Source organism: Lycorma delicatula, chromosome 1 (genome assembly GCF_047948215.1).
Source record: "Lycorma delicatula isolate Av1 chromosome 1, ASM4794821v1, whole genome shotgun sequence".
Classification (NCBI taxonomy): domain Eukaryota; kingdom Metazoa; phylum Arthropoda; class Insecta; order Hemiptera; family Fulgoridae; genus Lycorma; species Lycorma delicatula.
In genome coordinates this window covers 45,854,455-45,881,441 of record NC_134455.1, presented here as the reverse complement: position 1 = coordinate 45,881,441, position 26,987 = coordinate 45,854,455, and the positions used below count along the sequence as shown (strand labels likewise).

General features: G+C 32.4%; 1 protein-coding gene across 1 annotated transcript in view; it reads left to right on the top strand.

Moving 5' to 3' along the window:
• Positions 1–26,987, top strand: part of ND-49 (NADH dehydrogenase (ubiquinone) 49 kDa subunit) — a 52,015-nt gene that overhangs the window by 2,430 nt on the left and 22,598 nt on the right. The window contains exons 2-5 of the mRNA XM_075354412.1: positions 7,038–7,275; positions 7,783–7,984; positions 11,806–11,993; positions 20,292–20,455. Coding sequence (XP_075210527.1) covers positions 7,038–7,275; positions 7,783–7,984; positions 11,806–11,993; positions 20,292–20,455 — 792 coding nt within the window. The remainder of the gene's footprint in view (positions 1–7,037; positions 7,276–7,782; positions 7,985–11,805; positions 11,994–20,291; positions 20,456–26,987) is intronic.

Genomic DNA, 26,987 nt, shown 5'->3' with positions numbered 1-26,987 from the left:
TGCACATTTTCTTTGAATCTCTCCTACACCTACAAAAAATAAGCTTATGGTGCACGGTTTAAAGACAGAAAATAATAGGATCCTTGTTTATTGCTATCAACCAAAAAATTATCCACCAGTTCATGGCACTACTGCAAGAAGTTGAGCGTGTTGCAACAGGACAGCACCACTTGCCACACAGCTTGTTCTACTATGGATTTGCTACAAGATTTTTTCTGTGGATTGTAGTCACCAAGATTCGCTGATCCAACTAAACCAGATTTCCTTCTGTGAGTTTACTTAAAGAAATTGTTTATAGGAGCAATCCACACACCCTGCAGGAATTGACAAACATTACCAGTGCACCATCCAGGACATAGACAGGTACAGATAACAAGAGTAGTCAGGAACATAGTCAAACGTACTGAGAAGTGCATAGAAGTAGATGGAAATCATTCTCAACACCTTCTGCAAATTATTATGCAAGTGTTTTTTGCCAGTAACTATTATTTATAGACTTAAACCAAGCAATGGGGCCTCTTTGGCTGTGGACATATAGAAGAGCGGCGATCATCAAGAGGCAAAATGTAAGTGGCCTTATAAACATATTGATAAGCGACAGAGTGATAGTTTGTAAGCAGCATTTTCATTCAGTTGCCATCATGCTATTAACAAGGTCATTAGAAGAGAGCTTCTATATGAAAATCATTTGAAATATTTTAAGTTAATACATCCTGAAAATAAAAGAAAACATTGATTTCATCCCGTAAATAACAGTTGCTTTATTTATGGAGAATACCACCATCTTTACTGTAATTTATTGGTGGAATTTTTCCTTTACATAGATATGTCAGAAAGCTTCAATTCACTGCCAGAAAAAGTGAAAAGAAAAGTTGAGAAACTGCACACAAACTAGAAAAGACCAATCTGCCCTGAAGAAAACTAGTTATAATGTTAAGGTAGGTAAAACAATTATAAAAAACACATTTGAATTATTTTTAGATTGTATTTTTGTTGTGTTGCTTTGAAAGAACTGAAAAATAACTTTATTCAAAACAGGTAATTACAAATAAGTATTCAGTATGCAGTAATAAGTTTTCAATATGAAAGTAAAATACACAAAATCAGAAAGCAAATTGAATATTTATGTATTATGGTAAAAATGAATCCATTGGTTCATTTGCATAATATGATGTAGTTTCTTCGTTCATTCAAGTAGCATTATTGCTGTTCAAGTGCATTTGTTTATATTTTAGTTTATGTATGAATAGTTTAATTTTGGCTTGTAACTCAAACTTTCTTAAGTAAACTCTTAAAAAAAGCTGCAAGTCTGATTTCTCAACTCCTCTTTCTGTATCATACTGTAATAACAGTAATTGCTTTTCTTCTAGTTCTAAAAATTTTTTAATATCTGTTTCCCTGGTATTTAACTTTTTAATTCTCCTTTGTCCTTGTTGAATAGAAATGGTCATTACGGGAAACGTTGATGCTGAACTACTTATTTTCATCCCATTATTTCTGCAAAATTGGAAACTTCATCAGATAATGAAATGTCACAATCATTGGGCAATTTCAATTCTTGTAAATTTCCTTTACCATGGATAGGAGAACATAGTCTCGAACAAATGACATCAATGTAAGACCCATTTTGTTGTAACTTGTTCAGCTGCAGACCCACTTTTGGTTACTGGTAATTTCTGTAGGTCTGTTAAATATTTTTCCATTTTCTTTTATTTCCTTTCGTGGAACAAATATAAAAAGTATCCTGTTTTAATTCATTTAATGTAGGCTACAATATACCATTTTGTTCTTACCTTATTACATATTTCAGTTTTTTAAAAAAGAAATATTTTTATAAAATTGAATTTATTTTATTTGTTGATTCCATTTTTTGTTGTTCTATTACAGGTATCTTGCAACTGGATTGGCATTTGTTTTCTAGGTTTTGCTTTTTGAGTTTGTAAAACTACAGTAAGTGACATTGTACTGGAGACTGTACTGTTGTTTGGGATGAATTAATACCTCAAACCAATGACAGAACACCTGCAAAATACTATTAACAGCTACTACAAGTGATAGAAATTCCCAAATTGCTTTGGAAGTATTGACGGCAAGCATTGTCAAACCAAATACCGGATCAGAATGTCTCAACTACTTGCATTATTGTTCGATTATTCTACAAGCTGTAGCAGATGCAAATAAGAAATTTATTGCTGTAGAACTGGTGGAAAAGGAAAGCAAAGCGATGGAGGGTACATTTATTGCATCAACTATTGGAGAGCAGTTCAAGTTTAATGTTCCCCCTGCACAAATTTTACCAGGATCTGCCGCCATAGCCTATCCAGTGTTTTAATAGGTGATGAGGCTTTTCTGCTTAAGCCGTATTCGATCCATCTATATCCAAAGAAAAGTTTTAACTGCTCAGAAAAAATTTCAATAATAATAAACTCTTCTGCCAGGAAATGCATTGAATGTGCATTCAAAATTTTGTACAGTAAATTGTGCTTCCTAGCAAAAGAAATAGAAATTTTGCCTGAAAGAGGAAGTATTTATGTTGGAAGTATTTATGTTAAATGTGCTTGCATTCTGCACAATTTTGTGTAAGAGAGAAAAAGAGATTGTGAAAAAAACGCCTATTACATTGAAGTTACAAAAATGATGAATAGCGATGGCAGATGGCCAATCAGCCGAGTATAGTCAAGCCAGTATCTGCCATTAGAAATGAATTTAATAAGTAATTTTGGAATCACTGTAATTAACTAAAAAAAAAACTTAGCCTATAGTACAGAATTTATTTTACAATAATATCCACTCTATGCAATATTGCATTAATTATGTTTCGTACATAATCATAAAGACTGAAATAATGGTATGATGTAAAGTAAATATAACATAGATAAAAAGTAAATCAATTCACCTTTACAACCTGTATTGGCTTCATTTCTCAGTTCATCCCACAATTTTTGTTTTTGTATTCTTTTCTATTACTTTGCCACAAAATTGGTCATTATTGAACAGCACAATCAGACCTTCTATAAGTAACTTTTGTTACACATGTTCACTATTCGACATGACTAAAAACTAAACTAATTCGACACAGAATTAATCAAACTTTTTTTTTATAACTAAAGGTTTTTATTATTTTCTAACACCACAATCAAACTTTCGTCACACATGTTCACCGTTTGTCACTCGCGAATGAACTAAAATATCAAACAGAACCTGCGTCTGAGTGGCAACTCTGTCACTCGCTTTCAGCACTTTCTGGCCAGCGCTTTCAGCACTGGCCATATGAGGCACACTGTGCCTCATATGGCCAGTGCTGAAAGCATGTACCAGTTTGAAATATTTTCTTGACGCTCACCGCCCTGCCACTTGCCATTTGCCTGTATAGCTGGCCATAGCCTTTAAGTTAAATATCTAACATGTCCCATATACTTTTACTTGTTGCACTACATCATACATATAGTGACATAAATTTGAGGCTTAGTAATAATAATCAGTCAAGATCTTATTTTACTGCCCATTTACTTTTCTGCAAACTATGAAATTTCATTTCTTCACTGAAATTTAACTTTGAAAAAACCAAAACTAAACAACATAACCTTTTTAATTTCTTTTTACTCAACTGTAAACCATGTGAAAATACAACAAAGAAAAATTCTAAAATATGTTCGACTTAACTTTGCTAGTAGTTATTATTCCTTACCCTCATCAAATTTGGATGTTTTTTTTTTTAAGATTATTCTTGTCTGAAATGCCTATTACTTGGAAAATGAATGACATAGTATAGCCTATACCTATAGTTATGGTATACTCTATTATACTCTGTGAAATACATAGCTGAGACTATGTTTAAGTGGAAAATGAGAAGATGATTTGCTTAATTTTCTGAAAAAGTTTTGCCTTTGGATATAAATCAATGCCTGTTTTTTATTTTAACCAACCAGTAGGTCTTTCTTTTTCCTGTTTAGCCTCTGGTAACTACCGTTCAGATAATACTTCTGAGGATGATATGTATGAGTGTGAATGAAGTGTAGTCTTGTACATTCTCAGTTCGACCATACCTGAGATGTGTGGTTAATTGAAACCCAACCACCACCAAAGAACACCGATATCCACGATCTAGTATTCAAGTCCGTGTAAAAATAGCTGGCTTTACTAGCTTGACTTGAACGCTGGAACTCTCGACTTCCAAATCAGCTGATTTGGGAAGACGCGTTCACCACTACACCAACCCGGTGGGTAACCAGTAGGTCTAGTAGCCAGCATTCTAACCATACACCAAATAGCAAACCACCAGAAAATAAGATTCTAAATAAAAAATTATGAAGAGAGAGGATCTGTTTAACCAGCCCTAAGAATAGGAATTACGGTTCCATCATAGATGCTCCTGTTGTTATTTGTTTGCCAAATAGTTAGCCTCAATAAATCAGAATTGAGTAAAAGCAGTTAGCCCCTTTTGTATAAGTATCAAATAAATATATGTATAATTTTTTTAAATTATTCTTAATAATTATATTTCCGATTTTTATAATCTTCACTGAGTACCACAGAGTTTGTGCTTCTAAGGAATGGATTTCTTATGAAAGATTAATTGAAAATTTTGAAACTTAAATTTTGATATATTTTCTTTATCGGTTATTGAAATAACATTATTCTGGTATTATTACAATTTAAAAATTAAATTATAAATTTAAATGGTATTATTACAATTTAAAATTTAAATTTTGTAATTTGTTGATTACACTGATAAACATAATGTTTGTTTCCTAACATGCAATACATGATTTTAATCTGTTTTTTTATGCTGAAAAAGAATATGAACTCAGAATCTTTCTATCACCTGCCATTTCTGAAAAATTTTTAAATTTTAATTAAAGGATTTTTTAATTTTTCAACGTACAGTTAGCATTTTAAGCTCCTATATTGTATTTTGTTAGCTCATTTTTTATTGTTTAACTTGTTAACATAATTTTTAAGCTATAAAGTAAACAATACTAGACAAAGAATTAAATCATATCATAGTCGCATATTATGACATCATAATTAATATTGAAGAGTGAGCCTTCATGGACAAGATTAATCATGTCTGTGCAGGTCAAACATGTAGCTGAAAACGCAACTTGTGGTGTTTATATTAAGCACTGGATTTAATTTTGAATGAATTAATTTTGTTAAGTCTTATTGCTGTCTTAAGTGCAGTGTCGTGTCATAATGCCTCTAAATTGTGTAAATGATGTGGATGCCTTTGGTATGTATGTGGTGAGTTTACCGTAAAATCAAATAGAAAAAACATTACACCTTTAATTAAAAAAGTACCAAAGGATCATGTAATAGATTGTTACTTTTGTTTAACAAGTGTGTTGGGAATTTCTAAAAAATCTAAACATACTGTAAAATATCCTTCATTACAATCTGCAATCAGGCCTGTACCCGACATTGAAATTATTCTAGTTCCTGAGCCACCTATGAATGTATGTTTTGAAAGCAGCGATGAAGAATCTGGCAGTACTGAAGAAGACAACAATGATTTTGATTTCACATTATCTTCCAATAAGCCACATCTTATATCACAAGGTGAATTAAATGACTTGGTTAGAGATTTAAATTGATCAAAATATCAAGTTGAACTGTTAGGATCAAGACTGCAAGGTTGGAATTAACTTTTTAAAAAAAATACAAAAATTTCAGGCTTTCGAAGCCGACAAAAAAAACTTTCTCAGTATTTTATTGATGAAAATAATTTTGTTTCTTGCACAAATATTGATGAGCTTATGTTGCACTTAACAAGTTCATAAATCTGAGAACCAGTCCTTTTCATAGATTTGTCCAAGTATAGTTTAAAAGTGATTGTACTACATAACACTAACAAATATCCTTTGATACTAATCGCTTATTTTATTAATTTGAAAGAGACACGATGTGGTGAAAGACATTCTTGAAAAATAAATTATAAAAATGTAGCTGGAACATATGTGGTGATTTGAAAGTTATTATAGCTATTTTGTTAGCCATGCAGTTACGGTATAAAAAAGTACATGTGTTTTCTTTGTGAATGGGACACCCGAGCTAGGGATAAACATCATAAGCCCTTAGTTGACAAACACAGTGAATCTTTCTACAAAGACTTAAGGGAATGCTGCTGTAAAGGGAAGTGGAAATACTAATATGCTAGCTGATTACTGGTGGACATTAATTCGAGATGTGCCTGACTGAGGTTATTTATAAAAAAAGCATCAGTGAAATAATCCTAACACAGGTATGCCCATGCAAAATTATGGATTTTAACTATATTTTCCCTTAATTTTTTTTGAAGCTTAATTTATTTGAAACTAAAGGTGATAGAAAAATTGTATTTACAGATCTGTAATGTTATGCAAAAAAGTAATTCAAGATATGGTATCACACTTAGAAACACATAAAAAAATTTTTTTTTGTCTATCAGTTATCAAACTGTTGGTATGGTTGTATATTTAAATATATTTTTAAATGTTAATAATAATTTTTTTAATTACTGAAATTTATTTTTCCCCTTAGCCACTTTTCCAATTTTCCTTTTTCATGAATTATATTTTCATTGTTTTTATTGTCTACTTTTTCAGGTGTAAAGAATTAGATTTTTTACTTCTTTTTTAAAATTGACGTTTTCTACACTTGAAAATATTTGTTGATTTTATTTAATATGATCAGCACAATTATACTTCATTAATAAATTGTATTTGTTTGTATGCTTTTAAATGTCACTAAGCGTGTTCTAAGAGTTTTTCTTTGTTATATATACATAGGAAAATATAAATAAATAAGTAATAATATAAAATAAGTAGGTAAGTATAAATGTATTTATGTTAACACATGCAATATCTATTAAAAAGTAGTATGAACACTATTAAACTGATGTAAGACAACTGTAATTCAAACAGATCACTCTTCCAGGAACAATTAGGTAACCGGAGTTGAAATTAGTAATGGTGGTCTAGTCAAAAATTTCTGATGTTTTTAGTAAAAATCTGTTGTGCAGTTCTTTTTTTATGAATCTTGTAAATGTTTTATTACAGCTCAAAACATGGATATGCTACTAGATGGTACCCTGATTTGGAATTTTTTAAAGAAAGATCTGGACCAGTACTAGCTCCTTATCATGATGTTTATAATAAATGGAAAGTTGATTTACCTTACACTGAAGCAGCTTTACCCCGAATAGATAAGTCAGTTCAGAACATTAATGTCAATTTTGGACCTCAGCATCCAGCTGCTCATGGAGTTTTACGCATGGTCTTAGAACTTGATGGAGAGGTCAGATTATACATTACAGATTTTATTATGCCATATTTTTTTATTATAAAATAATACCAGTTCATAGATGTTTATACATTAAATATTTTACTTTTATTTTATAAATATTATTTGCCTAAAATCATTCATTTTTATTATGTTACTTTTTTTATAATAATTTAACAAGAATAATGAAGTGTGGAAGGTAACACAATTTCAAATGGTTAAACACATTATTGACATTGTGTTCAACTTTGTCTTCTTGAGAAGATTAGAACATAATTCTTACTATTCTGTTACACATTTTCATATTCTTACACATTCTTATTTTATATAACTTAAGTTAAGCCCTACAGTCTGCCAAATACTAATTATGTGTAATTGTTTTGAAACAATTTTAACATTATAAAAGAAATTGATATTATTTATTATGGTAATTATTAAATCAATATTGAGAAATTTAATATAAATGTCAAAATTTTTATGTTACCTCACAATTCTAAGTAGTTATTTTCTTGTATTTTACAGATGATTGTGAAAGCTGATCCTCACATTGGATTGCTTCATCGTGGTACAGAAAAGTTAATTGAATATAAGACATACACTCAAGCCTTACCATACTTTGATAGATTGGACTATGTCTCAATGATGTGTAATGAACAGTGTTATTCACTTGCTGTTGAAAAATTATTAAATATAGACATACCACTACGAGCAAAATATATTCGAAGTAAGCATGTTCTTCCTTTTTTCCAATAACACATCATAAAAATGCAGTTTTTTATTTTATTACTTGGAGACCCAGCAATGCTTTGCTATTGCTAGGTTTGAGTATAATCTATATATATAGATTATATATATATAAATATATATAGATTAAATGATTGCAATTGAAACACCTATCCCTGCAACTATTTTCCTCTGCAGATCCTCCGCACCTCGTCCATCGTCTTTCACCCTGATGAGCACTTCACCAGCTTGGCCCTTCCTTAGTGACAAAGTCGCTGGAAGTTCACCATCCACTTCATCCTTCACTTGTTTAACAAGTCAGCATATGTTATACTTTGAGCCGTTACCGCTACAGTCTTTGAGGGTGGGCCCTAAACACGTTCAGATGATTTTGCCTGGCTCACACCTTGATCGAGAAATACCTCATCTTTAACAACTTCCTCTTACTGGCATACTCAAGTAGCTTCTTCTTCTTCAGGGTAGGGCCAGTTCTACCATCTGAAGCAACAAAAACAGTCTTGTTTGATAGTTCAAATATTCTACCAATGCCACCTTTCAAATCCTCAGCCATCTTATTGTCGCTCTGTGTGGAGTCAGCCACCACCACAAACACCATGTGAAATTCCAGCTCAATTTCTTCACCAGTTAGAACCTCCGTCTGCGGTTTAAATGCGAACAGCTGTTCCACTTTCAATCTGCCCCTTTCTGCCAGGCTTCTAATGTCAAAAACCCTTCTAAGAACTGACAACATTAAAAGGTCATCAAGACCTGCCAGGTCGACCACAACTGCTATATCCTTATCAACACTATCAAAAGAGAAACCCCTCTTGTTTCAACATAACTATAAGCAGCTGTAGGTCAGCGTTTAACTATCAGACCCACCACATCATCCTTGAATCCATTGTCAAGCTGCCGTAAAATCTCATCATTATCTAACTTAGCATCAGTCTGTGTTGTAGTCTCCTTAGTGCTTATCTCCAATGATTTCTTAGTTAGCCTGCTTGATTATATTATACATATCTAATTCAACTTCTTTAATTTCCCTCTTGGTATTTTTTAACAATTGACTTGTGCAGAATACGAGCTGCAGTCTCCAATTTACAAATCTACTCCACTAGCTCGTTATCCAGGTCTTTTTCCTCAGTACTATGAGGACGCCGTCTCTTCCAGTCTTCCAGAGGTCTATTATCACCAGTATCCACTATTGGCATAGCTTCCATGGCCAACAGTAATGTGACTTCAGATGCAACCTCTGTACTCTCCTTGCTGGTCGATGCCTCCTCTTATCGGAGAGTAATCCAGGACATTCCCGGGTTTAAATGGGTTTCCATCCATATTGTTCAATTTCCTCGACACCAGAAGATAGATGAAAGCTCAGCAACCTCCAATTCTAAGTAATTTATTGAAAAATTTACTAAGCAACAATAGCTTTAGGCACAAACCTACCTAAGCGAAATAATACTCTCTGTTATCAGAGATAACCAACCACCTGCTATCTTATTTACAATTAAAATTAATGTAACTAAAATGATAATGTTATAACTTGGATAACAACATATTATACAACTAGATAAGAAATAAATCTTATTTTGTACTTCCAAATACACACACACCTACAAACAATACAACCAAGTGAATTTAACCCTTATTGCCAACAGGCAATAAAAACTCAAAATCACTGTAAAGAAGTCGCCCATTGTCCAAAATCATCCAATATATAAAAAAATCACGTCCAGTAAATTATCCAACACACCTGTGAATGTACAATCCAATCAAAAACCAATCAAAATTCAAAAACCACACAGAGCAACAAGAACACGCCTTAATGCTACCAAAACTCCCACTCTACCAAAAAAAATAGCACTACCTGTCGGATTTAATTCACTTTCTTTCTACTGGTCATATCAAGGATTTCAATAGCTTTAAACCTTCTCCGGACAACAGACCATTTTGCAAAAATCCATGCATAAATCGGTTGAATAGCTAGCTTTTTAGTCTATAGCGGACACACGTAAGAACAGTAGAAAGACTGACACCAGCGCCACCTAGCAGGTATAGTTTTTGCAAAAATGTTTCTTTTCACGTAAATAATATATATTCTGTTTTTTCTCAAAAATACTTCTAACTAATATATACTCTGAAAATGAGCCAAATCAGGCCATAAATGCAGTTTTTCCAAATATCTCAACCCCAAAGCCATCTAGCAGATCCATTTTTTACAGAGGTATTTCTTTCCATATAAGTAAGACATATCCTGAATATGAGCCAAATTGACCATAAAACAATTTTTTGAAGTATTGACCCCCAGCACCACATAGCAGGACCAAACTAATTAGAAACCTTCGCAGGCATGCACACAACTGACAGTTTCATTGCAGTCTGATGAATGGTACAGGAGCGCATACGAGACATTCATTTTTATATATATATATTATAACCATATGTTAACCTTTCAAAGAAGCATTTTTTTCTAAGATGATTATGTACAAAAAGTTAAAAGTTGTTTTTCTAATAAAGTAGGGATGTTCAAAGGTTTCAGTTTTATAATTTTTTGTCATTTATTAATAAATTAATATTTAACGTTAATCTATTACTATTAAAACTAAATATAATATTTTTCCTATTATTTTATAACATGTACTTTCAAAAGAGGAAAACGTTATTAGCTTTTCATACCATACATTAGAATAACTTTGTATTCTATTGAGTTGCAACTTAAAAGAACCTGATAAGGGATATTTGTTACAATATAAAAAATTCTCAGATTAGTCTCTAAATGATAGGCTTCTTGAAAAGAAAGAGTAAGGGAAATTAAAGAAACCAAAATTAATTATTTTCATTATTATACTCTTAAGTAATTTCAGTTCTAAAAATATTTGCAGATTAGTTTGAAAGTTAAATATTCAGAGGTTAATTAAGATTTGGTAATATCTAAACCAGATTGACCATAAATTGAAACATCCCCAAGAATAGCTAAATTTAATATTTTTGTGAATATGTTAAGACAGAAACTGTTCCTCTTCAAAATTCCACATTATACATCAAAACAGAATGCATTAGGTACATTGCAGGCCATTAGTTTGTAACTGCTTCACAACTGTTGACACTATACAGGTTATTGTCATCAAAGATGTGAAGTAAAAAAAAATATTCTATCATGATTAGGTTAATTTTTTTATTGTAAAACTTAACCTCTTTTTTTATTGAAAAAGTTCTCCTTATTGCAGGGATTTTTCTTTCAAAGAATCTTTCGTGTTTTGAATTATCAAAGTGATTCTGTGATTTCAGAAAAGAGATTACAAACTTACAGATAATTGTAATTCATTTAACTTTCAACTTCATTTAACATTTTTGAAAAATGTTTTTAACAGTTAAATTAAATTTTTAGACTCTACTTTTTAGATGAGAATTAGTTTGATTTTTATTATAATAAATCAACTAAATTGACTATAGTTGACAGTTTCTAGTCAGAAGACAAGTAATGGATGTATTTGGGACTTGTAATGTCCAAAACAAATGAGAATCTAAATACTGTTTTCATATTGCCAACCCCACTTAATAAAGAAGGCAAGGAAAAGGGAACTAAAATTAAAATCTAGACCTATTGTTAAATTCACTGATAATGTCACTGATGCCTTGAATTCTGGTGGATAAGTAGCTGTTTCTTTCCTACACATCCTACAAGGGCTTCTTTCCTACAAGGGCTTTGAATGGGTTCAAGTAGAAATTTTATGTGTTTAAATAGAAAAATTTTATTTAGATTGGATTTCTGTTGGGAAGTTTTGTTTTGGAAATTTTTGACAAATTGAATTTGCTTTCCAGCTTTATTTGCTGAGATCACCAGAATTTTGAATCACATTATGGCAGTAGGAACTCATGCATTAGATATAGGTGCTATGACGCCCTTCTTTTGGCTTTTTGAAGAACGTGAAAAGTTAATGGAGTTTTATGAAAGAGTATCAGGTGCTCGAATGCATGCTGCTTATATTCGTCCTGGTGGTGTATCTCAGGTAAAACCATACTATCTAACCAGAAATTTTGTACTGTTATTTTTATGTTCTTTCGTATTTTATTGTTATATTTTGTGTATTTAGTGGAAAATGTATTCCTTAGCTTAAGAACATAAATTTTTGTCATGCTTCTCATTATCATACTCTTCATCATTTTTGGCAAATTTTGTTAATATATTTATTTGTGAATCTTCTCTTCCAATAATGTAGGTATTTATAGATTTCTTTTTTAATTAAATTTTAATCACTTGCTTTAAACAGTAAATCTTTGATACCAGTTTTATATTATCATTTTGAGTAATACAGTTAAAAAGAGCTTTTGTCAGTCAGAATTCAGTTTAACCATAGTGGTCAACCATTAAACTATGACTGGGAAATAAGTTATTTTAAAAAAGGAAAATATGATGAAACAAGGATTTTTTTTTGTTAAAAAAATTCTGCCAATTTTAGTTCTTACTAATACAGTGAAAGCCTACATTGTGATTTCTTTGCTAGATCACACCTAAATTTCATTGGACCTTAGCAAGAAAATATCTGTAAGGCTCTACTAACCTCTAAAATATATTTGTGAATACATCTATAATTTTATAAAATGATAATTGCATCTACTACTTTATAAATTCAGCTAACACCAGGTTTTTTTTTCATTAGAATACTGAATTTAAATAGTTCCTGTTACCTTCACTTATCCTGTTTGTGTTATCCTGTTACTTTTTAGTTTTCTTACAACCAAAAATAAAAAGAATGTGTGCATATCCAACTAAATTATTTTAGGTCCACTGTCATAAAATTCCTTCAGATCCCATCAAGCTGGTCTCCCTCCTCCCCTCTTCTTAAATTAAAAAGTATATTCAAGACAAATGTAGAAGTATATACCCTTAACCAGAATTAAATATCTGTTATAAAGAAAAAAAGCAACTACAATTTGGCAAATCAGCTGATTAAGACATAAATAAACCCCGTTTTCATCTGTGTAACAACTTTAGGTCATCAAATAATATTCCATTTCCTATATTTTGTTTCCTTCAAATTTTTTCTATGATAAGGTGGCATGTTAATGAAATTTTTGCAGTCTATTTGTCAGCTATTGTGTACACTGATCAAAAGAGGTTTTTTTATCTTTATGTCCGCATAGGATCACCTTAGTCAGTCCGTTATCCAAGTCTTTTTAAAGGGACTGCTGGGGCCTTATGGTCTTCCCAGTACTTTTCCATATGTTCTGATATCCGTGCCCTTTCTGGTGTTGAAAATGTTTGTGTTATTTATTTTTTTTTAAATTTTATCTTGTCTGTGGCATCTTCTGGTGTAAGGTCAATTTCCTTCACATTTTCTCTTATTTCTCTGATCCATCTGCATTCTGACTTTGTGTTTTTCGAGTTGAGATTGTACTATACTAGCTGTTCCAGTAATCTCTAATCTTGCCTCCTAATGATGTGTCCAAAGAATTGTAGTCTCCTCTTATGCATCGCATCAGTGATGACTTCTAACTCTTTGTACATGTCTTTGTTGGGCACGATCCACTAATGCCATTTTTCTGGTCCTTTTTGATGCAGGTTCTTCCAATTCTTTTATTTTCTGTAGTCTGCCTGTCTGTTTCTGATTGTTCATTCAAGTGGAAGAGTGTTTCTGCTGCATGAGTGGCTTCTGGTTTTATTACTGTGTTGTAGTGTCTTCTTATGTTTATGATTTTTTTATTGTAACTGTACCAAGTTAATTTTTTTTGCTTTAGCTAGGTTTTGATTTAGGTTTTTCATTTTGTTTGTTTGATTGTCATTTCTCAGGTATTTTTAAATTGGATTACTATTTTGACTTTATTTCTGTTTGTTTACTTCTTTTAATTGTGTTGGTTTTTTGAGCATACTTTCTGTCTTTTCAAATGATATTTTGAGGTTAATTTTATTTGCAGTGTTTTGAAGTTCTAATAACTGTGTTTTAGCTTTGCCGATGTTGTTTGCTAGCAGTGCCAAGTCAAGTCGTTTGCAAAAGCAAGGCAGTTTGATTTTTTGGTTTATTTTAATTTTAGGGTGACACCTATTGAGCCATCCCCTCATTACCATTTACAAAACACAATTGAATAGTAGTGTTGAAGAGTCCATTGCCTGTCCAGTCCAGTCCAGTCTTGTTTTGGTTTCAATTGATTTTGAAAGTTCATCTCTGAATTTCACTTTTGACTTAGTCTTTGTGAAAGTCAGTTTTTTCCGAGGTGTTGATGTTTTCTTGAAGTTTACAAATGTTATCACCATGTCCTCTGCTCTCCTATCTTTCTCTCCTTGTGCGACCATATGTACCAAACTCCAGATGCTATTTTCAGTATCATGGTTTCGGTCACATAAAAATTGGTTGCACAAAGGAACAAGTTTGTGCATGTGCTGCTGTACACAACACAATATTGCATGCGCTGAGGCAGAAAAATGTATAAATTGTAAAGGTTCATACCCAGCAAGGTCTTGAATGCCCCATTTATAAAGAAAAAGCAATTTTGAAAATCTGTACTGAGCAGAAAGAGTAGCCTTTCCTTTGGCATATTGAGAATACAAGAAATTACTTAGCATAAGGAATCCTGTGCAATCTGGTGTTAGTTATGTGTACAAGATGTCTCAAACTTCTAGAAAGAGAAGGATGCACATCATGTAAACCAAATGTAACCAAATTGGTCTTGTCAGAATAAAGTCCCTCGTGGCTGCTGTTACAGCGTTCAGTAGTGGCAAGAAGGTGACTTCTGCTGGAAAAACTGATGGGATTTATCTAAATTCACTTCAGTCATTACACCATCACATAAAGTTCCTGCTGCACCAATTACACAGCAAACAACTAAAATCCCTGTAAAGGGATGTACTAAAACATCATCGCTTGGTTTGGCATACTATCCTCCCAGGCTTCCAAGTCCCTTCCAACCATATCAAGGTTTCTATGAGGATATGGTGGTGCATGAAATGCCCAAAACAGTAAAGCACTTCTTAAAGGTCATAAAATCCAAAAAGAAGAATCTGACAATATTTGATAAGTAATTTGCACACAGAGATGTAAATATAAGAAAAAAGTATTTCCTATTGTTATGAATATTATTTAGTGGAATATTTGCGGTCTCCATTCTAGTCATGCGGATATTGAAATCTTAATAAACAAAGAAGATCCTTCAATACTGTGTCTGTAGGAGACTCACCTCGATCCACAGAATGATGTATACTTTCGTGGTTATGTCTGTGAAAGGTATGAGCATAAAGCTGTGGCTGTTTTCCTGAAATCTTTATAGCTGCCCTTATTCTGCTAGTGACAAACATCCCTGCAGTCTCAGTGAAGATTTTGGTGCCATTTAAAATGAATATCTGCAACTTATACTTTCCTTCAATTTCCAATATCAGTGAGGATGATCTGTCCAGTCTATTTTCACAGATTCCTTTGCCCTGCTTAGTAATTGTGATTTCAGACCCCATCACTATTCATGGGACTCATCATTATGTTCTTCTCAAAGGCATTGTAGTTGATTGACTGAGGCAGAACTTAGATCTTTGCTTATTGTACGATGGGTCATACGTGTTTTGTCATCATCAGGTACATTTTCATGCATGAACCTGCCCTTATGTTCAGCAACCCATCTCTTAACCTGGCGCATTTCCAAAACCTTCTTTGGAAGCAATCACAAACCAGTTATTATCTCTATCAGTAATAGTGATTTCCCTCAGAGTCAGCCACACAGATGGGTGGTTTGGAAAGCAGACTGGATCGGATTCAATGATTCCTTTAGCCAGTATGACGAGTGGTAGTGCGATTCACCAACTCGTCATGTTTACACACCTGATACTCAGTAGTGCAAATGAATTTATCCCTTTAGAATCTGGAAAGCCAAGGCAGCCTGCTGTTCCGTGGTGGGATGAAGACTACAGGAATGCACCAAGGGATCAGCACAGGGCTTCACATAATTTTAATCAAAGACCTATGACTAAATTGCTCTGTGCCTTCTACAACACAAGGGCTGTTTGCTATTGAGTGTTTCGGTGTACTAAATGGAAATCATGGATGAATTTTGGCGGTACCATTTCTCAAACAACTCCATCAGTTCTTTGGAGAAAGGTTGAGGCCATGTGTAGATTGGTATAGTCACCACAGCCAAAAGTTAAAGAACCACCAAATCATTCCTACCTTTGCTGTAGTATTCTCTAAACAGCATGCTAATCAATGTGTCACGGACAAGATCTACTGTTCCTCTAGCCATCAGAACTCATTGGCATTTCTTATCTCTAAATATACTATTATGTCCTATTACTCAATGTTATTATCCCCCTTGACAGCCCTCCCTTGTGAATTATTGCCTTAGTCTCAGTTGATACCAAAAAAAGTACTCAAATCCAGTTAACTTATGAGAAATATTTTTCATTATTCTGAATAGAGTGAATCCCGATGCTATACAGATTAGTTTATATAGATGGCTCTAGACATGATAATTCTGTTGGTTGTGCTTTTGTGGTTGTCAGTAGAGTACATGTATGTTTGGCCTTCCCAGCATTGCCAGTGTTTTTGTTATGGAGCAGTATTCTATTAAGCCCATAAATATACTTAGCCTAACATTCCAGCACATACTTGTCTTTCAGATTCCATGAGTGCTTTGCAGGCAATTAGTGAAATTTACTCCAGACACCCTATTGTCTGTGATATACATACAGTCTGTTATGTTATCTCTGAAATGACTGTGTGTAACACAACTGTGAGCTTCTGCTGGATCCGTAGATATATTGGAATTTCAGGCAATGAGCATGCTGATAATGTGGCACATGAGGATTGTTTGCAGTTCGCTTTCACTAATTATGTTTTGAATGAATCTTGTCTGTTTTCTAAAGAGGGTGGTTCATGATGAGTGGCAAAGTGATTGGAATGCTACCATTAAGAATAAACTTCATCCAGTTAAGAACATGTGTCACCATGAGGCTCTTCATATTGGAATTAACTGTTGTGAGGAGGTTATTATTTCCCATTTGCAAATAGGGCCTACAAAGTTCACTCATGGATATCTTATGGCTCAGACTGATGCACCCATTTGTGTGACTGCCAACTAATGTTGCACCACATCTAGACTGTCTGTTGTGCAGCATTGTGTCAGAAGTTTAAACTAGGGCAACAATGTATGGATGTTGTCTAATTTGTTACAATTTCGTAAGGCTGTGCATCTGGATTCAAACCTTTGATTAAAACTTTAATGTTTCTGCTTTATGACAGAAAACGCATAGGCGTTTTCAGTTGTTTAATAATCATTTAATTTAATCAGTTTAATTTTTAATCATTTACTTTGGCAAATTTGATGATCATTTGTTTAAAAATATATCTATCTATATTTCGTCTAGTAGAGCATTGAAGTCTTAACAGAGTTTTGGAGATTAACAGTCTTTTGGAGATTTGTTTTTATTAGTAGGGGTGTGGGCATTTATTATGGTGTAGATTTTATTAGATGCTTTTAGGGTGCGTTGAGATTCTTGCGGATTGTGATTTGAATTCTTGTACAAAGTTCATTATTTTGAGGCTGACCAAAAGTGTTCCACAAACTGTGGAACACTTTTTATCACTCTCTTCCCAGGTATACTTTTGTAGACCCTATATCCTTGAGATTCCATGGCACCTGGTCGGTGTTTATTTCCTGCAGTCCCATAATGAGAATTTTAGCATTTTGTATTGATCCATTAGGTCGGTTATTATTTTTAGTTTACCAGTCTGTATGAGTGAGTTTACATTGTATGTGGAAATGTAGATGTTTTGCTTCAGTTTGATTTTGGATTTTATATTGTTCTGGTTCATGTGTGCAGTGTTACAGCATTTTTTTCCCAATATTTCCAATTGCGTGTTATCTTTTAATTGGCAGCCCACTATGTCCACCATGCCTTCTCTGAACTGTGGTGTTGCTTGGATCTAGTGAGAAGATAGTGGGGTATGACTTGATAATAGATGAGGTTGTGGAGTTTGTTTAGATTCAGTTCACCGGACAAATTTCAATTACATCCAGGCACACCTTGTGGAGGCTCAATGTGACTTTTATTAATGTTATTTTGGAGAAAAGTTAAATATTGTATCATAAACATTACCCCCAAGTGGTTGTTTATAAGAAGTGTTACAACATCTTAGCAAATGATGTTTCTTCAACTCAGTTCCATAAGAATTACCATTGAAATTAACAATTAATAGCAAGACTTATACACTATTCTTACAGATATTATAGTCTAATTACAGTCATCATTTTCTGTAGTCTGCCTGTCTGTCTCTGATTGTTCATTCAAGTGGAAGAGTGTTTCTGCTGCATGAGTGGCTTCTGGTTTTATTACTGTGTTGTAGTGTCTTCTTATGTTTATGATTTTTTTATTGTAACTGTACCAAGTTAATTTTTTTTGCTTTAGCTAGGTTTTGATTTAGGTTTTTCATTTTGTTTGTTTGATTGTCATTTCTCAGGTATTTTTAAATTGGATTACTATTTTGACTTTATTTCTGTTTGTTTACTTCTTTTAATTGTGTTGGTTTTTTGAGCATACTTTCTGTCTTTTCAAATGATATTTTGAGGTTAATTTTATTTGCAGTGTTTTGAAGTTCTAATAACTGTGTTTTAGCTTTGCCGATGTTGTTTGCTAGCAGTGCCAAGTCAAGTCGTTTGCAAAAGCAAGGCAGTTTGATTTTTTGGTTTATTTTAATTTTAGGGTGACACCTATTGAGCCATCCCCTCATTACCATTTACAAAACACAATTGAATAGTAGTGTTGAAGAGTCCATTGCCTGTCCAGTCCAGTCCAGTCTTGTTTTGGTTTCAATTGATTTTGAAAGTTCATCTCTGAATTTCACTTTTGACTTAGTCTTTGTGAAAGTCAGTTTTTTCCGAGGTGTTGATGTTTTCTTGAAGTTTACAAATGTTATCACCATGTCCTCTGCTCTCCTATCTTTCTCTCCTTGTGCGACCATATGTACCAAACTCCAGATGCTATTTTCAGTATCATGGTTTCGGTCACATAAAAATTGGTTGCACAAAGGAACAAGTTTGTGCATGTGCTGCTGTACACAACACAATATTGCATGCGCTGAGGCAGAAAAATGTATAAATTGTAAAGGTTCATACCCAGCAAGGTCTTGAATGCCCCATTTATAAAGAAAAAGCAATTTTGAAAATCTGTACTGAGCAGAAAGAGTAGCCTTTCCTTTGGCATATTGAGAATACAAGAAATTACTTAGCATAAGGAATCCTGTGCAATCTGGTGTTAGTTATGTGTACAAGATAATTTTAAGTTACCATAATGTCAGTTACAAGAAGGATTTTTTAGTCTTTTATTTTCCCAATATTTCTTCATCCTTTCAGACCTTGCCTGTCTTTCCCTCTCTGAAATCACCTTTCTTTCCTCTTTTATATTCATTCTTGGCTGCAGTATAACCTAAGTGTGTTTCTTTTTCAATTCAACTATCTCAACCTTGGACTAGAAATAGTTGTATTCCTGGTGCCATCACCATTATAGGATGGGAGAATAATGTTTGTATGTCATGTGACATTATTTCAAATCCTTTATATTATAAAACTGTTACAGCTCAATATTACACATACACAATAATTTTATTTAGAAAATTTCCCTTACTGAATTAAAATAGTGTAAATAGCACAGTGTTTCACTACAGAAAAGGATACATTAATTTATTGTTTTACACATTTGTCCTAGTTTGCCTTAAAACTGTGGTGATACATGAAAAACTCCTGAGGTAATGAAAATCAGCCTGAGATCTTTTTGTAAGTATAGTAATGTTCACATAAACCCTGTTACTATGGTGAACAGAGTGTATATTTTACATGAAGAACTGAATATTATTTGCTTTTTATGGGCTTGTTGTACTGAGGCAACATTATATTAAAAAAACTTCAGGAAACCATTTCATTCTTAATTTTTATAATAAGCATAGCATGGAATTGTTATTCTTCATGATGGCTATATTTTTTCCAGGAGAGATTTCTAAGTGAGCACACATCACCTGTAACTGTTACAGTTGTGCTACTTGACATAAAATGAGAAAAATATTAAGTTTTTTAGTATGAGAGTTTCACAAAAGATTTATTTCAATTCTTAGAAGTACTATTAATCCAACACTCAGTTTTTTACTCCAATATTTGGCTACTCAAATTTAAGTGAAAATACAATTGTTAGTAATTGAATGTTTATTACTCTGCATTAATAAAATTTAAATCAACGTACTGCAGATTGTAGAACTGCTGATAACTCAAAACAGTTGTTGGTATATACGACTTTTATTCAAACAAATGTTGACTATTAATCATTTTTCTCTCTACAGGACTTACCACTGGGATTACTAGATGATATTTATGAATTTATTTCAAAGTTTGGTCAGCGTATAGATGAAACAGAAGATGTGCTGAATGCAAACAGAATTTGGGTACAGCGAACTGTTGATATTGGTGTTGTTAATGCTGAGGATGCTTTGAATTTAGGTTTTAGGTAATTGATAAGTTTAATTTGTATTTAATTGGTTTTAATTGTCTTATCATAATATTCAAGTAGCCTGGACAATCATTTAAGCAATAGTAATAATTACTGTTGTGTATTTAGTAGTTATGCATTACTACTATACAAGCTATTTATTAAATGCCCACAATTTTAACAATTTTACTGTTCTTTTTATGCATACATAATAATCTTAAATTAAGTAATATACAAATATCATGTTAATCTATACTGTTATGTATAGATTATCTGTTATGTTAGGCTGTTATATATACACAGTAGCTTCAAAGCATTTCTTACATACATTGTTTTGTTTTAAAAAACTGTGCATAATTTTTTTTTTCTGAAATGAGATTCCCTTGCCAGCTACAGCTTCATAAAAATTTTGGAATCATTTCTGGTGCCTATTTCTAAAAACTTTCTTCATTAGCTGCTTGTGCAATAATGTAATAACTGGATTTCCAATTTTGATGCAATATATACAATAAATGCAATATATGCAATGAACACAAGTTTTAAGATCTTATAGAATACTCTTCCAACTTTCCGTTGATATTCCATTACTATTTCATTAACTTATCTTATGCTTTTACCTCCACATATCTCCTTCCATGTTTCAAAGATACTCACTGATAACAAATTTGAAATTAAGACTTTAATTTTCAACTTACTATTTGAAAGTGTTGTACTTTAAAAAACTTAAATATACTTTCATATTTTTAAAGTTACTTTTAAATTTTATATAAGGATTGATTTGAGTGTCTGCCGTTACTAGCATTGCCACTCTAATATTTGTAGTTGATACATTTCAGAGTACCTACGTTCTTAAAATTACTTTTAGTACTGAATTATCCTGAGTTGGGATCATTGAATGTTAAGCTCTTCCCTCTCCACATCCCTGCTATCGTGGCCTCTTCTGTTTTGTCCTTCCCTCTCTAATAGTTCTACAAGTTCTTAAAACTAATCCTTGTGATTTTTTTTATTTTAACAATTTTAGGTTTTTAAACATTACCGATGTAATGTTTTTCCTTCTTTTATTGAGTATTATTACTCAATCCAGTGATTGAGCATTTTTTTGTTCCTTAATTATGAGGGTAAGATAATTATTATCCACAATTTAGTTACATTTTTGTTTATATTGGCAGTACTATCGCGTTGCGTAGATGACGCATGCGTGGTTTAATTGTTATGTCTGTGCAGGTTTGATGCTGCTAGGTTTGTTCCATTATTGCTGCCCTGCCGTTAACCATGACTGCTCCACTTTCTGTTTACACCAAAGAAGGGCAACGTTCAGTGATCTGTTTTTTGTGGTCGGAAGGTGTATCAGGGTCTGAAATTTATCAAAGACTTTAGGTACAGTACGGGAACAGTGTGTTGTCACAACGGAGTGTCTATGAATGGATTGAAAAATTAAAAAATTTTCGCACAACTGTTATGTACGACTAAGGAGCCGGGCGACAAGTTATTGTAAAAACAGAAATAATAATATTAACAAAAATAACAATAATAATAATGAATATATGATTTGCAAACTAATAATTTAAATAAGGATTAGATTTGTTTAAAAACAGTTAAATTATAAAAACCAAACCAGTCAAATTTACTAAAAATATTATTGTTCAGGAGCACTGCTGTCGGGCACCATGTTATGTTAAATATTAGTTTTTCCTTCTTTTCAACATAATTTGTTTGTATGTTATTAAACATGTATTTTTATTCATTAATTGTTAGTGCGTAACACGCAACTATACGATACAGCCTAGTCGCCAAGATTGTTGGATTCAATCTTATTATATTATTGTAAGATGTGTTAAATTATGGCAGGCAGTATGTTGAGACATAGCTCTTGATGATTCACTCCTGTTGGTTCATTCGGCTCTGTACCACACACAGCTCCTGGCAATTCACTCAGCTTCATCTACACTATATAAGCCAACTCAGCACAAGAATCTGCCAGTCTCATCTCGTCAGTCAGTCAGTCTCGTCTAGTCTTGATCTGTCATTTGAAGACTCATATTGTTCAGTCAGAATTAGCGCATCATACAGTAAACATTTGCAATACAGTAAATCATATATATTTTTCAACAATGTAATACAAATAAAATTAAATCATGAACATATTAATATACAATTGTTAATTCGAATCGGTATTTGTTTTATTTACAGTCCACTTAACATAAACAAACATAATTTGGTCCTACACGTCGGATATTTGGAATTTATTGCATAGTGAAATCAACTAAATTTGTAATTGTGAGTGTAATATAACATTGTTTAAGTATCTTGGTGTCAGAAGCAATCAAATGTAAACTATTCTGCGTACTCATAAGAACAAAACTGAATTTGTAAACGTGAAAATGTGTGTTTTATTAATTGGTGCTGCCTTTGTGATAATTCATATGCTAACAATTAATTTGCTATATGCTCACTGCAGTTCATAAGTAAAATATGTATCTTCATCATCGCTAGACGTCTTTGATTCCAATATGGTAAGCTAACTGCCTGTATAAAGCAATAATACTTGTACTGCTGTTAAAGCCTGTTTATCTCTGTCAATATTTTGTCCTTAATTACCCAGTTATTGACATGTATCCTATTCTCAGATTATCATTTCATAATTCAAGCCTAATACTATAATCTAGATAGTATTTACTTCAATCATGTTATATCTTTTAGCATTGTTCTTTGAAACACATCCTTTATGAAAATCTAATCATAATTAACAGTTTTATTTTTATAATTAAACAAAATGTTTGATATGGATGAAGGAGCTAGTTAGTGAAAGCAAATGTGCAACAGATGTGCTTCAAGCCCAAATAAAACAAAAAAAAATCAAGGGGTACACACTTAAGCGTCCCATCATGCAATTGAAAAAGTTTATGTAGTCGTTCAGTATGGAAAAATCAAGATATTGAACTGTTACAAAGTCAAATTTGATCGTTTAAATCTCGACCTGGTATAAATACGATGAGGTCTAAACATTTTTATAATGTAATGCTGAAAATGAAGAAGTAGACAGGAAAGAAATGGAAGACATATTCCATAATATTCATGTGAAAATTCAAAAAAATATTATTCTAATTGTGAATGGTCATTACCCTCAAAAGGGTCTAATTCACTTAAAAACAGTAATATTTTTCAAAAAAGTATCAATCGAGATCACTCTTTCTCAATTGACTTATCAAAATTTAATGGTTCTTATGAGAAATGGTTAGCTTTTAGTGAGTTTTTCTGCACAATTGTTCATAACAATGATCATTAGTCCAAAAATTCTATTTAGCATCATCAGTGACAGATTCTGCTCAGTAGTTAATTAAAAATCCATCCCTTACAGCTGACAATTATATGTTTACATGGAGCTTACTTGAAACTAGATATGCAAACAAACGTCTCATAGCATCAAAACATGCTCGTGAAATATTGGATATCAGAGTATTCCCAAAGAATCTGCCACTGGCTTGGGTAATTTCATCGACACAATTTCTAGTAATATAAGTGCTTTAAAGTCATTAAAAATCGATACAAACTATGCAGAATTTATATTCAATTATTTACACAACGCTCAGATCAATCAACTGAACAATCTTGAGAATCAACTTTGACAGCTGATTCTTTTCCATCTATCAATGAATTTATTTTTTCTTGAAAAACAGACAAATGTTAGAAAGCTCTGCCTTAGTATTTCAAAAAAAACCACAGCAGAAATACTTGGAATGCTCATCTTTGAAACGTTCTAATCAATCTGAGTGGGATAAAAATAATTCTTATCAGGTGTATGTTTATGCTATTACAGCTAATTTGTAATGTCCATATTGCAAACAATCTCGCCCATTGTATAATAAATGAGTAAATTTTCTTAAGTTACCTACTAACTGTAGAATATCATTTGTCAAAAAGCACAAGCTATGCTTTAATAGCAATCACAATGTTAAGGATTGTTATAATTCTCATTGTTGTAAATATTGTAAACAAAAACTGCATCAGTTTTACATGATATGCAAAAATTTGAAATATAGTCTAATTGTAACGCTACTGAAAGTAATTCAAAAGGCAGAAATGAAATTGACAACACATACACTGTTGAAAATGACACTCTTAATTTTAATACAAATGAAAGTAGCAATTATTGTAGTTTAAAAACTCAAAGTGTAACTCAGATTTTACTTGCTATGGCTGTCATTAAGGTTAAAGATTCGGACAATCGATTGCAATCCTGCCATCTGTTACTTGATGCCGACTGTCAGGCCAATTTTATTACAGAAAACATGGTGCAACACTTAAGACTAAAACTACAACAAAAATATTTACTGATCCTCGGAATAAATAACATTTCCACAACAACAGTATATAGTGTAAATATTTTATTGTACTCAAACTGAGTATTATTCTACTTCTATTAAATGTTTTGTTCTACAGTGTATTACAGGTTTGTATAAATACAAACACATGGAAATTTCTGAAGTTTGTGATGCGGAGAGTAATTTTAATACACCTGATAATGTAGACATGTTAGTTGGATCTGAATTATACTTGCATTTTAATTAAAAAGGGTCAAATCAAGAAAGGTGAAAATTTTCCAGTTATTCAAGAAACTAAATTAGGTTGGATAGTTGCTGGGAAGGTTACCCGCAAATACAGAAGAAAAACCCCCTTGCATAACATTATCAGTCGGTTCTGAAATGAACATTCAAAATCAGTTGAAGTTGTGGGAATTAGAAGAGATTATCACTAAAACTTGCACCAAAGAAGAAAACTTAAATGAACAGCAGTTTTTAGAAAACTTGAGAAAGGCAAAGATGGAAGATATATTGTGCAATTACCAAGAAATCTGAATCTTGTTCCTCCAGGCAACTCTCTTAACAAGCCCAACATAGATTCCTGGCAGTAGAGAAAACTGAACAAAGCCAGTATCCTATGAACTGATTACAACAATTTCATGAATGAATACCTTCAACTTGGTCTTATGCGGATGATTCCACCATCAATACAAAAGGATTATTCGATATGTAGCAATGATATGAAGAATCCATACCATCTACCAGATCATGCAGCGTTTAAAGAAAATAGTACTACAACAAAAATACAAGTAGTCATTGATGCATTTGCCCAGGAGGAAAATCGAATATCACTCAATGATACCTTGATGAGAGGAGTATCTGTTGTCCAACAAGACTTAACATATCAATTGTTTTATGATTTAGAACACATGTTTATGTAATGACTGCGGATGTTGTGAAGATGGACCGGCAAGTGCATGTTGACCAGAAAGACTGACTTGCATCAGATTTTGTGGCAAAGCTTAAGCAATGAAGAAATCAAACACTATCAATTGATCACTTCACATACAGAAACGCATCTGCTTCATTCCTTTCAACTAGATGTATTATTCAATTAGCCAATGAAAATTCAGAAAAGTTTCCAAACACCTTGAAAATAGTCTCCAGAGAATTTTACGTGAGTGATGGATGACCTACAAACTGGTTGCAATAATTTAAGTGAAGCAATACCAATTACAAGGTGAAATAATTTCAATCCTTAAACAAGCTGGATGTGATTTATGCAAATTATGTTCAAATGAGCCTGCACTTCTAAATTTTGTGGCTGAATTGGACAGTGCCAATCACACATTTAATTTCTCTAATCACAATATTAATACTTCAGGTTTAATCTGGGATTATCAGAAGGATATGTTTTGTTTTCAAATAAATGATAAAAATCACAATGGTCCATTCACTAAAAGAATAGTTTTAATCATATCATCCAAATTCGTTTCATTAGGCCTGTTAAATCTTTTATGCTATACAAGATATTTATGCAAAAATTATGGCTTCAGAAACTGGAGTGGAATGATATTCTTTCTGGAAATCTCCTTCATGTTTGGTCTGATCTCTATGAAAAGCTACCATTTACAAAGCAAATTCTTGTTCAAAGATTAATCAAAGGAATAGGAAAAATAGTTGATTTACAATTACACAGATTCGTTAATGCCTAAAAGAATGGCTGTGGTGCTTGTGAATACCTACATTCTGTTGATGATCAGGGAATTCTCACAGTCAGTCTTCTTTGCTCAAAATCAAGTGTCACCAGTAAAACAGATTTCCATACCAAGATTAGAATTATACGTTGCACTTTTATCAAAATGATTCAAAAACATTGCTCTTGCACTTTGTTTAAATATAAATAGTAATTATTTATGGACAGTTGTACTTTCTTGTATAGCAGTCTCACCAGCAAAATGGAAATCCTTTGTAGCCAACAGAGTGTCAGAGATTCAAGAACTTATTGAAATTTATAAATGTGGAGACATGTTTATCCTAAACAAACACCTTCTGATATACTTTCTTGAGGAATGAGTGCAATCGAATTTCAAAATAATCATTAATGGTGGAAAGGTTCGTTTTGGTTAGGCCAGCAAACAGAAAATTGAAATAAGAAAACTGCTCAAGAAATTAATTTTGAATCATCGGATTGTTTAAATTAACTTCATAATGTACCAACATCACTAATTATAAATACTAGCTTGACA